Here is a 12337-nt window from a genome sequence, read left to right on the forward strand (position 1 = left end):
GACCACAGACCTGCTACCCCACTTTCAATATTCATTTGAATGTTTACACTCAAAGTATTGGCTAAGGAGCACAAATAAGAGCACAAAGAGCTGCAACAAGTACAGATTATGAGCTCCCTGCAGCACGCTCATTTGGTGTCCCTGTATGTTGAGTTGGTTTTGCCTGGGACAGTCACTGGTATGTGATCTCCAGTCTTTTATCTCAGAGCCTGAGAAGTTGTCTCCTTCCTCCTTGGGAGAGGGTGTCAGGCAGCCAGTCAGGGTCAGCTCACCACACCCACACACTGTCATCCTACACATTCATGGATTGGGAACAACCATGTCATGCTAGGTCCAAATAAAATGAGTGTTAGCATTTTAACAGTGAGTATGTTTATTGAAGTGTTTGAAGTTCTGCACTCCATTGTACACTGTTCATAACTTAAAGGCAAAAGCAAAACATTGCAACAGGTTCCAACTGGGATATTAAAAACCTCACATAATCACGTCACTTAAGAAATACAGTTAAACTGTTCAATCATTTTGGTCTTCGTCCCAGTCTTTCTTTCCTGATGGAGGTTTAGGGCCACCAGCTGGTTTTGCCATAATGATCTTGAAGAGAATAGAGAAGTAGAAAAAGCTAACGTTAGAATCAGGCTTTTACCCTACTCTTACAGCCACTGATGCTGTTAGCATTCACTAAATTCATGCAGTTTCCCTACTCTGAGCCTAAGCCAGTGATTACTATTATCCACCTAATCAATATACTCACAACTTAGTTATTTTTTCTTTAAAAAGGCAGAAGCTGAATCCTGACACAACAAAAAAGGTATTTTACCTCATTTCTGCATGCAAATTCAGACCAGTTAGTCTACAGAAAGTGAGTGCCTAAACAGACCGGCAACAGACTAGTTTACAGGATGCACGCTACAGAAAGCAGCATTATCAGAGCTATTGTTCTGAATTATCACATCTAAATGTCACACTTTAAAACTGTGAAGTCCATTAGTCCTACCATGTTAAAGGCTCATTCTCTGCACTTGCTATAGTGACAAGTAAGGTAAAACTGAAACTGCATTTTTGTCATTCCTTCCATGAAAATTTGGGTTTAGGAGTAAAATTCATTTGCAAAGGCACAAACACGGGGTGTAGCCATCAGCACACAGCAGAAGGCAGCAGTGTTATGTGTCATCAACAAAGATACAACCTGCCACGTGCTGGTCAATGAACTCATGCATGCACTCACACACAGATACCTCTCTGCTAGAGAAAACAGAGCTTACTGCACACTATTTTTCAGGCTCATCTTTCCAGTCATCTTTATCCCAATGTCCTTGTTGTTTAGGGACTTTTGGACCGCCTGCTGTTTTTGCCATAATAATCTACAGAAATTTTACATGCAAATACATTTTTGCTAAAGTTTCACAAAATAAATAAAGACTTTTATCATTAAGATTGTGACCTCTATTATTCCTAAAAATTGGATTTTCGTGTAAAAACAATACATGAGAGAAGGTTTCTTCTCTTACATCTTGTTCCTAAAGAAGTCAGGACAACTTTCTGAATACAAGTATCAACTGTCCAATCTTTAAAAAACAAAACTCAAAACCAACAAACATTAATAGCACTGCCATAGAAGCAGCACCATTCCAGATTACAAGCTCTTGAACAAATTACTTCCTCACTATAAGAAATAAACAAACCACATTTTCAAGTACCATTAATTTTTACACCTTGCATTCCCAGAAGATTCACCTGCTTTGCATGAGGGTTCTGCAAGGTTTCAATTCAGCACCCAAATTACTGTAAGCTTACCTGATCAACCCTTAGGACAGTTACTGCCGCATTTGTAGCTAGCTTGATACCCCAGAATTTTCCAAGATATGTGTCTAATACACCAGCTTCCAACATATCCTTCACTGCAGCAGCTTCAGCCTATCAGATGGGGGAAAAACATCATTCAAAACTTTCTCAGGCTTTTACCTAGCAAGATATTATCACTTCTGTGATCTCATCCGTCTCCCTTCAGAACACCTTCATTCCTAATCCATTGGCAGGAAGACAAAACCAATAATTACTGAAGACTTATTTGCAGTCACATTAGTTCAGTATCCCACCTCACCTCCTACTGGCCTACAGGGCCACTACACTGTGCTGAATTTAACTGCTTGCTGATTAGAACACTTAAGTATTTCAATTCTAACAAGTTACTATTCCAGACTCTGCAATGCAGAGCTTCCAATGATTTAAAATAATCTATAAATACTTCATTCCAATAGAAGTACTTTTAAATATAATCCTGTGCTGCAGGACACCAAGTAACATGAGAGACTATTTACCTCGATATCAAATCCAACATTTTTCTTCCCTTCCTGATGCACAGCATAAAGTTTGGAGATGACCTCATTAGCTTTTACTCCGGAGTTTTCTGCCAGTGCTCGAGGAATGGATTCAAATGCCTCAGCAAACTTCTTGATGGCATATTGGTCGAGCCCAGGACAGGACTAAAGTGAAGTTGAAAACCATGTCAGCATTTCAAAAACCTTAGGACAGGATGGCATTTTCCCCTACATTTTTTATTAACACACACACATATATATATGTTTGTATGAAGTAATTTTTGTATTTTTTGTAAGAGATGTGAAAAACTGAGAAGTGAAGAAGCCCATTTGCTGTACCTCTCCGTAAGATGTAATCTGCTTGGCTAATTCGATCTCTGTCGCACCACCTCCAGGAACAAGACGTTTATCCTGTGAACAAGACCACACCAAAACAGTTTTTTTGCTTGAATCATCTATTAATTTTTACTTTTCAGGACTTTTATACTCCATCAAGAGTGCAACAGAACTTCATTCCACACAGACTTATTAAGAAACGGCTTCCGAACAAACGTGCATTATAAGGGAAATCTAACAGAATTTACTCATTCACTTTATAAAAAGCAAAATAATAATGCAGTGGGGTTTGTGTCTGGGATTGTTTGGCTTTTTTTAAACAATTTCAACTCTTGGCTAACTAATAATAGCATTCCTAGATTTTCTCATCTTTTCTATTATTTTGGTGGGAAATATCATGCAGAAAGCCAATCCACTGTACACTAAGTTTAATATGTCAACAGGTATCACAAGGTGTTGGGAGTTTCTGTTTTCTTTCATTTTAAATTAGGCATTTACCTATTAACTCTGGTCTTTTAAACCAAAAAGTAATCATCATAAATTGTAAGCCATGAAAACTCCTGGAGACAATCATAAACGCACAGCGTTTCTGTGCTCTAAATTAATGTGCATGTCTTGGTATGTACAGGAGATTAAGGGTCAAACAGTTTTAACAATTTTTGCATGCCTTTTTCCAAGTAAATACAGAAACCTCCTATGTATTAAAAAAAAAAAAAAAAAAAAGAAAGAATAATAGCCAAGTCCACAAAAGATGCTCAGAAAAAAAAACCTGTACGACTGAGTTCTTTCCATAAAAGCATATCTGTATCACGTGGAGGAAGCATGTCTTCATACAAATGAATTAGAAATTTAGTCTGCAACCAATCAGTTCCTCCTGATCCTGAATGACAAAGCTATCTAGATTTTCTTCTGTGCCTGGTCTCATTACAAAACATTACAAAACATTTAGAGTGTAAATCAAGAAAGAGCTGACTGTCATTAAAAAGTGACAAAACTAATCTACCTTCAAGCATTCACTCATTACTGGAAAAAATGAGTGCAGTACATGCTGAGCACCACCTTTTACGTATCCTATATTCACAACAGCGTTGGCAGCAATCTTCTCTAGAGAGCTCTCTACACCTCAGTACAGCACAGCCTTCTCTACAACTCCAGAAGGCTCCTAAGCAGGTAACATATATACCTGCTACAGCCTTTGTAGCAAATGAGCACAAAGCAGGCACAAGTCTTGCCTCAAACTGACCCCCTGCTCACTTTTGATAACTTGCGTGTTCTCGCTACTTACCCTTGTGAGTACTTTGAAAGTATTGACACCATCGTCCACTGCTCTCTCTATGTCATCCATCAGATTGTCTGTAGATCCACGAATGAGGATAGTGGAAATGGCACCATCCTCCTTTTCTGTTCAGACATATGCATTACTGAATTAACTCTCTTACAGATAAAACACATACGAACATCACACTTTCTAGAAGAGCAGTGCTAGCAGTTCTACAGAACATACATACCATGCTTAAACACAACAACTTGTGTATCCCCAACCTCTGATAAATACACACTGCTGCAGTGACCCATTTCTTCAAGAGTAGGGGGAGTCTGGAAAGAAAAACAAGAGTTAAGAGGTGAAACTGCTCATCATTTCTCACCCTCCTGCTCCTCATTTGAAAAGTCCATACCAGTCTGGGTAGGGCTGTTGCACCAACAGTTTTGCAGAGTCTCCTCAGATCCCACTTGGAGTTCAATCTTTAAAAACAAGTTTCCAGAACAACATTAATACATAAGAATATTCTCTTAACTCAGCAGCATTTTGTAAACCAGTGACAAGATCAAAATTTACTGCATCAAGTTATTAATCCATTCAACTACTTTTTGAGTTATAATTATCTACTTTCAGTGATGCTGTGCAAAGACTATTTTCTAAGAATTTAAAAACAAGTAAGAGGTTCAAACACATGGAAATTATCAAACTTCCTCCTCTAATGCAAAAAACTTGAATTGATCTTTACAATGCCTCTGTAATAATCCTTTGTTATACAAGACATTACAGAACCACATCCCATTTCCAGAAGTGCAAATGTTTTGGACACCGCCAATAAATTTACAGCTTTCAACAAAGCACCACCTATTTTTGTGAGACGTTGAGAGCTGCTGCTGGTAAATCTGACTTTATGTTATGCAGACTATATTTTGAGGATCTACAAATATGCTTTATTTATAAGTAAGAAGACAAACAGAACAGAAAAAAGACACACAGTTATTAAGAATTGCCATCTATAAACACATTAGTGATGCACGAAGGCATTCTCATCATTGCTAAATCATCACAAGAAGACTGTGACGAGGAGAAAACATTATGGAATAGTCTCACATGCCTTTGAGGTCACATCCCTCTTTACTAGATCTAGAAATTTTGATGTTCTTGATTTCAGTGTGCTATAGAAACACTTAAAGCACATTAACTATCCTATACACAAATTACTCCTCCATTAGCTGTCATACAAAGATGAAATTCTACCAAGAAACTTAAGCTGTGAAACAACCCAATTGTAGGTCAGATTTTGACTCAGTAGAAAAACAACTAATCTGCAGTATTTTTTTGGTAATTCGTTTGAGAGCTAAGCGACAAGATGGTGAGTGCATTTCATAAATCTGGCAGACCAAACGTTTTTATGCTCTTCTAGTACTTACCTGACTAACATAAGGTTGTATTTATTGGCGTAATGAAGAGCCATGTCTGCCACTTTGCCACCCGTTACTACTACGTTTGCACCACTGTCAGCAATAGCTTTGACTTGCAAATCCATAAGATTTTCTTCTCCTTTACTGAAGTTCATCAGCTCCTCAGCATTCTTTATGAGGACAGTGCCCTAGTGAAACACATACATAGTTATCATCTCAGCACTAAACCACAGGCCTACGAGTCTCTGACAAACCATTCTGTCTCCCAGTCTATCCATAAACCTCAAGTCATCTTATTTTGTAATACCGATACCTTTCATAGGCAACAAAGTAAAACAAGTCAAAAAAAAAAAAAACCAAAGGGGCAATTCTGGTATTTCTAGACAACCTTGAGGTTCAGACATTCAAGCATGCAGTTTGGCTCAAATAACCCAAAAAAACCAACATTACTTCCCCACTCTCAAAAACCCTGTGAAGCAAAATTAGGTTCAAACATTTTCTGTGAACTTTTTTAAACTAATAAATCAATATTAACCAAAATATCTCAATCACCAAGTGTCAAGAATATAAATATTAAAGTCTATGTTTATGTGCTCTTATTTTTAGAGAGGTAACTTATTTTGAGCTTCAACATACCTTAGTTTCAGTTATCATCCCATCAAAAGGGCAGGAATACACGGCTATTTTTGCATCTTTGACAGAAGTAACATCTCCTTCAGTTTCTTTTTTAAAAACCATGCCATGCAGTACTGAGGAAGCAGAAATACCAGCACCCTGAAAGGAAATAAATGGAATCTGAGACTTTTTACAAGGGCATGTAGCAATAGGGCAAGGGAGAATGGCTTTAAACTGAAAGAGAGTAGGTTTAGATTAAATATTAGGAAGAAATTCTTTAATGTGAAGGTGGTGAGGCACTAGAGCAGGTTGCCAGAGAAGCTGTGGCTGCCCCACCCCTGGAAGTGTTTTAGCCCTGGTTGGACAGGGCTTGGAGCAACCTGGGATACTGGAAGGTGTCCCTGCCCATGGCAGAGGCCTAGATGGATTTAAGGTCTCTCCCAACCCAAATCATTCTGTGATTCTATGATTCTGTAAATGAGGGAACATCATATTTTCAGAATGCTGCACTACACTGCATGAAAAGCAGATCTTACAATCATTTGCATGTAACACACTAAGTTATCATTGCAGCTTAAAGAAATAAGACTTTAGCTTATTCAGCAACAACAAACAGTCTTACACTGTCCCCATTTGAGATTACTTTCAATACCAATGATTTTTGTTTCTGAAAGCTGCTACTGGGCACTAAACAAGGAAAATAAAGACCCATTTTCAAAATCTACTATGCATGCCACAACACAACAGAAATTAGAAAAGGCTCTTTCAAAGTTCAGAGATTAACCTTCATTAAACTGTGTACAGTTAATAATACAGTAAAGCTAGCTACTTCAAACTTACCACAATTTTGCACACTCTGATATTATCAACGTTGAAATGACCAGAATCAGGAAGAATGGAAACTGTTTGGGAAAAAAAAAAAAAAATAATTCGTGCTGCTTAATGAATAAAGTAGAGCAATGGCATCATAAAAAATCCCTGGAATTTTTCTGAAGTACTAAATTTCAATGGTTTAAGATGCCTACCTAAATTCAAGACAATTATCACCTGCTAACAACTGACATCAAGAGAAACAGAAACTTTGGTTTTTTACAAGGTAGTAATCAATAAACAACACTTATTCAAGCTGCTCAGTAACTGAGTTCAAATATTGATTCATACATGTACATTCAAGAGAAAAGTCTGACTATAAATATTTGAGAAAACACTGGAACTAAACATGAAGGCTTTTTCTTGAAAATCTAAAGGGAAAGAACAACTCAACAGAACTACAGTCTTGCTTCCATTGTTCTGTGGCTGAGACTACTAACAGCTTATCTGAAGAGCAATACATCTTCCTAATTATAAAAAAAAGAGGGAGAAAGAGGGGTTTCTGCATTAAAAAGACCACAAAGCTATTTCTATAAACGTTTAGTGGGAAACACAAACCTTTTCTGAGCCACAATGCCAATGAAGAGTTAAACAGGAGAAAGGTTAGCCCTATTTCAGAGGCTAAAGCATTCCACCCAATCCAATCTGTTAGACTAACCATACTTTCTGTCTTACATGCAGCTGTAACGACCATAAGCAAACCTACCCAGATTTTTAGATGCATGCACACATCTATTCTTGTCCACTTACCACAGGCCTGAGCAATAAGCTTTGCCAAGAAATGTTCATTGCCATATTGTTTGCTCATCACTGAAGTGTGCAACAAAGATGCCACTTCTTCAACATCTCGAAGGTTCTTTGCAGAACAGCACACCAAGTCTGGAAGAATTTCTAGGGCTTTCTTGCAAGCCTTTTCATATCCTTCAATCACCTGTGCATCAAACAATAAATATTCACTACATTGCTTCATACAGCTTTTCTCTCCTTTTCAAACAGCCATAGAACATCAGCAAATGCAGAAGTTTTCAAGGGAAGCTAGCGATCACAAGCAGCAAAACAGTTCTCCTTCAAACATCTTTATCTAAAAAAATTAGTTCATAAGAAAACAGGTGACTCACAATATTACAACCTAGAAATACTGACCAGTGGTAATCTAGATTCAAGCTACGTGAATTGCAAAAACAATACAACTTGCCTCTGAGACAGATAACCCCATCCTCAGAAGGTCTTCTGCTAATTCCAGAAGAACTCCAGCAAAAACAAGGACAAAGTTTGTTCCATCTCCAACTTCTTGTTCTTGCATGTGGGAAGCCATAACAAGCATTTTTGCTGCAGGATGCTGGACCTTTAAAAGAAAGTATACATCTTGGTTACTAACATCCCACCTAAGAATGCAGCTCCAGGCTTTTCTGCACATCCAGTATAAGCTCTTTTATTTCAAATTGTATCTAGAGATACTAAGAACATACAAAATTGGAAAAGAAAGCAGCACAGATTACCTTAATTGGCTGACTTCCCTAATAAGAAAAAGTACAAACTTATATTAAAACAAAATCAGAGAACTGAACACTGCCCCTACAACATGAATCATACATCTCTGATATTGGTTCTCTGCTATTTTTACAGGATGCAGTGGCTTCACAACTAAGCTCTGCAACAAGAAAGCACTCTAGAGTTTAGATCTTCAGGCTGAATTCATGTGTAACAAAGCAGACATCTAAATTACAACTTTAGTGGGGGTTTTTTCTGCTAAAAGATTGCGCTGCTTCCCCTTTCTTTCAAATAAATGCAACAAAACGCTGTATTCTTGAATAAAATCAGAGCAGTTGTCATTTTATACCAGAAAGTAACATGCAAAACTCATCAGATAAGGTCACTAGTATGCAGATTATTTTTTAAAAACAGAACTGAGACTTCCAGTTATTCTACTCATACTGAACACTAACGCAACGCATTCAGTAAGGAAATACTTAATATTTGCACAGTTTCTGTCAGTAAGTATAGAATTCAGGAAAATATTATTTGTGCTGTGTCACAAATATGAATTTGACAGTACGAGGAAAAGTTAGGACAGAACAGCCTTTTTATGCTTTCACAGTATTTACAGGAGGATGCTGCTATACCCACAGCTTCTTAAATTCTCCTGACGGATTCTAAGCAGACAGGAGAACATGGCAACCAACAACACTGGGAGATTAACACACAACAACTATTTCATTCAGACTTTTCCAGAACACTGTATTTCTAGACATACCCTCTTCTAAGTCTACACAGTGGTTTGGGGAAAAGTAGGGAATTATTAAGCTTCTCCTACAACTATTTAATGCTGCTTTACAGAGTTATATTCCTCACTGTGGATCTCAAATTCAGTGAAAAAGGTAAATTATTTACAAAGTGGCATATGTAAATAATCTGCCACAGTGACATGCATTTCCCTATTGACAGTCAGAATCATAGCAACCCAGGAACAGAAACACCAGTTCACAGCTGACGTCTTCTGAAGCAAGAAAACTTACTTCCAGCTCTCTCAGGATAGTAGCAGCATCATTTGTTACAAAAAGCTTCTCCAGATGATTGATAACCATTTTGTTCATTCCTAATGAGGGAAACAAAAAAAATTTTTAAAATAATTCGTTATGCAAATATTTTTTACGCAGACAGTTTTAAAACTTTCAGGTATATCCTGCATATTAAAATGCTGGCCCTATTTATAATTTAAGAACTTAAAATATTTTTCCAAATAACATTGGAAATGTGTTACATGAAGGAAAAACCAATAATTTCTGAATAAGCAGTTCTCTCTTCAGAAATACTAGCATGTTGTTTAATTAACCAATCCAGGAGAACGCACTTTGTTTTCGTATATCTGACTGGCCATGGTTATGGTTAAGTTCACTACCTGCCGTGTTATCATCTTTCCTTTAGTTTTTGTGCTCTTTCATATGGCAGTAGGGCAGCAAAGAGAACACAGTAACTGCTACAAAACCACGGCAAAGGCAGATACACTGCACTTAACTCAAGAGCTAACAAAACAAAATCTGATTTGTATAGTCACAAGGATATATTTACAGTTCTACAGCAATTCCAGTGTGTTTCCTCAAGAAACAAACAGCTGCTTCTTTGTCAAGGTATGTTTAGTCTCCAAACACAGTATTTGTCTCAAAAAAGTGGCAACAATTTTAGGAATTATTTACCATTTGGTCCATAAGCTGTACGGGTGGTCTGAGCAAGTTCTTTGCACGCCTGGATGTTCCTATAGACAGCTTCTTCTAGTCCTGAATAATGCTAAACAGAAAAATGATCTGATCAGAATTAGGCTAACAAAAAAAAAAAGTCATGAGCTAGTAACTTCTCATCAAAGCAGCATCAATCTAGTGAGGCCCTGAAAATTTTTTATTCATTTAAATTGATGTCACTTACAGTTTAAATGGAAACCAAACCTTACCCAAAGACGGCGAGAAAAGAACTACTTTTCTCCTTCTCAACTAGGCAGCTCAGCAGGCACAAAAAGCTTCTGAACAGAAAATCTGAACAGTGACTCAACTTTCAATACAGTTTGCACCCCCTCAGTCTTCCAAAAAAGTTTGTGACATGACAAAGGAAAACAGAAAACAACCAAGACAAGACTGGAGAAGGGTAAGGGGGTTTTTGTTAGCAGAGATTTTTGTACGTGCTTTTTTATTCACAGCTCTGTATTCCACAAAAATCATTTAACTCAGTTCTATGTTCAAACATGTGCATTTTGAAAATTCAGAAGAATCATTAGTAAAATATTTGTGTTTAAGGCTGTGATCAGCCTGGCTTCAGTTTTGAAACCTTAAGAAAAGACAGGATCCCCAGAAAGGGCCTTAAGAAAGAAGAAAGAGTAGGACAAAACATACTGTGTGGCCCATAAGAGAGAAAGGTACTCTCCAATGTATACTCTCTAAATACAAAAACATCTCAGAATGCCAGCTGACTCCTTTGTTTTGCAGAAGAAGACAGCTCTTGCTATTTAGGCCTTGAATTCTCCTTTAGTGAACCAGCAGGAAGGCCACTTTGTTTCCCTGTTCTGCCCCTGCCCTTGAGTATGCCATTGACTCCAACGATTCTAAAAAAAAACACAGAGGGCTTTCAGAACTGCTAACTTCACTCTTCTTCCTATTAAGTAGCAGCAAACAGAAATTTTCTTATTTTTTCCCCATAATAGAAGTCTCTTGCTTGGAAAGAGGGACTTTCCACAGGACAAGGGAGAATGGCTTTACACTGAAAGAAAGCAGGTTTAGATTAAACATCAGGAAGAAATTCCTCCCTGTGAGGATGGTGAGGTTCTGACACAGGTTGCCCAGAGAAGCTGTGGATGCCCCTTCCCTAGAAATGTTTCTGGCCAGGTTGGATGGGATTTGGAGCAACCTGCTCTAGTGGAAGGTATCCCTGCCAGTGGCAGGGGGGTGGAAGCTAAATGATCTTTAAGGTCCCTTCCAATCCAAAGCCTTCGGTTGATTCTGTGAATAATAAGAAAAAAACCTACACCTGCCTGCTTTCTGTTCTTTTCAAAGAAAGCTGTTGCTTCATTAAGGCACAGTCCTTCCATAACACCAAAATCCCCATTATGCTAACATTAAATACAATGAATATGGATTTATGGAAAAGAATTATATGGAAAATATTGCACTGATCTGCAGCGCTGACAAAGGTCCTTCTCTTAAAGACACAGGGAGAGTCAAGCAGTTCCTATAAAAAGTGGGACTCTTCTGAACAGCTTCAACGACAGGGCCCGGCTGAATGCTGCTGTAAAAGGATCCAAACCGCGCGGGCACGAGTGGGGCACACAGCTCGAAAGGGCGCATCGGCGCCCGGCCCCTCCGGGCCCGGCAGAGCTTTCTCGAAGGCTGCGTGCGCCAGGCGCCACCCTCCAGCAGCGCGGGGCCGGGCCGGAGCCCATCCCCACGGCGGAGGGGCCCGGGTCGGGCGGGGGGCAGTGCGCGAACCGCCGGGCCCCCGCCCCGCGGGGCACGTGGTACCGCCGGGCCCCGCCGGCCCTCCAGCGCCTTCCCCGCGCCACCGCCCCGAGACTCCTCCTGCACCCACCCACCCTTCCATTCACCCATCCATCCATCCATCCATCCATCCATCCATCCATCCATAGATGATCTCACCTTCGCCCCCTCCTTGAGCATCTGGGCGAAGCCCGGGGCCTTGGGGACGTGCAGCGCCATCTCCGCTCCGCTGCGGGGCCGCGGCGCGCAGGGCACGGCGGGAGCGCGGGGCGGCGCAGGCGCGCGGCGGGGCCGGGCCGTCCTTCCGCCCCTCAGAGCGGGAGGGAGGGAGGCATAGAGGGAAGGAGGTGGGCCTTGGGCCGCCCGGGGGCGGAGGGCGCCGCAGCGGGAAGAGCGTCGGGAAAGGCGCGCCCGCCAATACAGGGCTGGGGCCGGCTCCCTCGGAGTCTTCCTTTCCTTGTCGAGCTCAGCATGCCATTCCCAAGGCGTTCCTCAGGACACTTGGTAATACAAGTCCCAGAAGCAGTGTAGAGTCTTCCT

General features: G+C 39.9%; 1 protein-coding gene across 2 annotated transcripts; it reads right to left on the minus strand.

Moving 5' to 3' along the window:
* Positions 1 to 349: 349 nt before the first annotated feature.
* Positions 350 to 12098, minus strand: CCT8 (chaperonin containing TCP1 subunit 8). Of its 2 annotated transcripts, XM_064644032.1 has the most exons (16): positions 11957 to 12098; positions 10013 to 10103; positions 9335 to 9414; positions 8014 to 8163; positions 7569 to 7749; positions 6789 to 6850; positions 5970 to 6107; positions 5343 to 5521; positions 4331 to 4397; positions 4163 to 4250; positions 3940 to 4055; positions 2658 to 2729; positions 2319 to 2483; positions 1795 to 1914; positions 1263 to 1361; positions 350 to 591 (listed from the first exon to the last, which is right to left on the minus strand). In XM_064644032.1, the coding sequence occupies exons 1-15, from the start codon at positions 12014 to 12016 to the stop codon at positions 1269 to 1271; spliced, it is 1662 nt and encodes a 553-aa protein (XP_064500102.1). In that variant the 5' UTR covers positions 12017 to 12098; the 3' UTR covers positions 350 to 591; positions 1263 to 1268. The 2 variants fall into 2 exon arrangements, with proteins under 2 accessions (XP_064500102.1, XP_064500103.1); XM_064644033.1 differs by lacking the exon at positions 1263 to 1361.
* Positions 12099 to 12337: the final 239 nt, after the last annotated feature.

Source organism: Pseudopipra pipra, chromosome 2, assembly GCF_036250125.1.
Source record: "Pseudopipra pipra isolate bDixPip1 chromosome 2, bDixPip1.hap1, whole genome shotgun sequence".
Taxonomy (NCBI): Eukaryota; Metazoa; Chordata; class Aves; order Passeriformes; family Pipridae; genus Pseudopipra; species Pseudopipra pipra.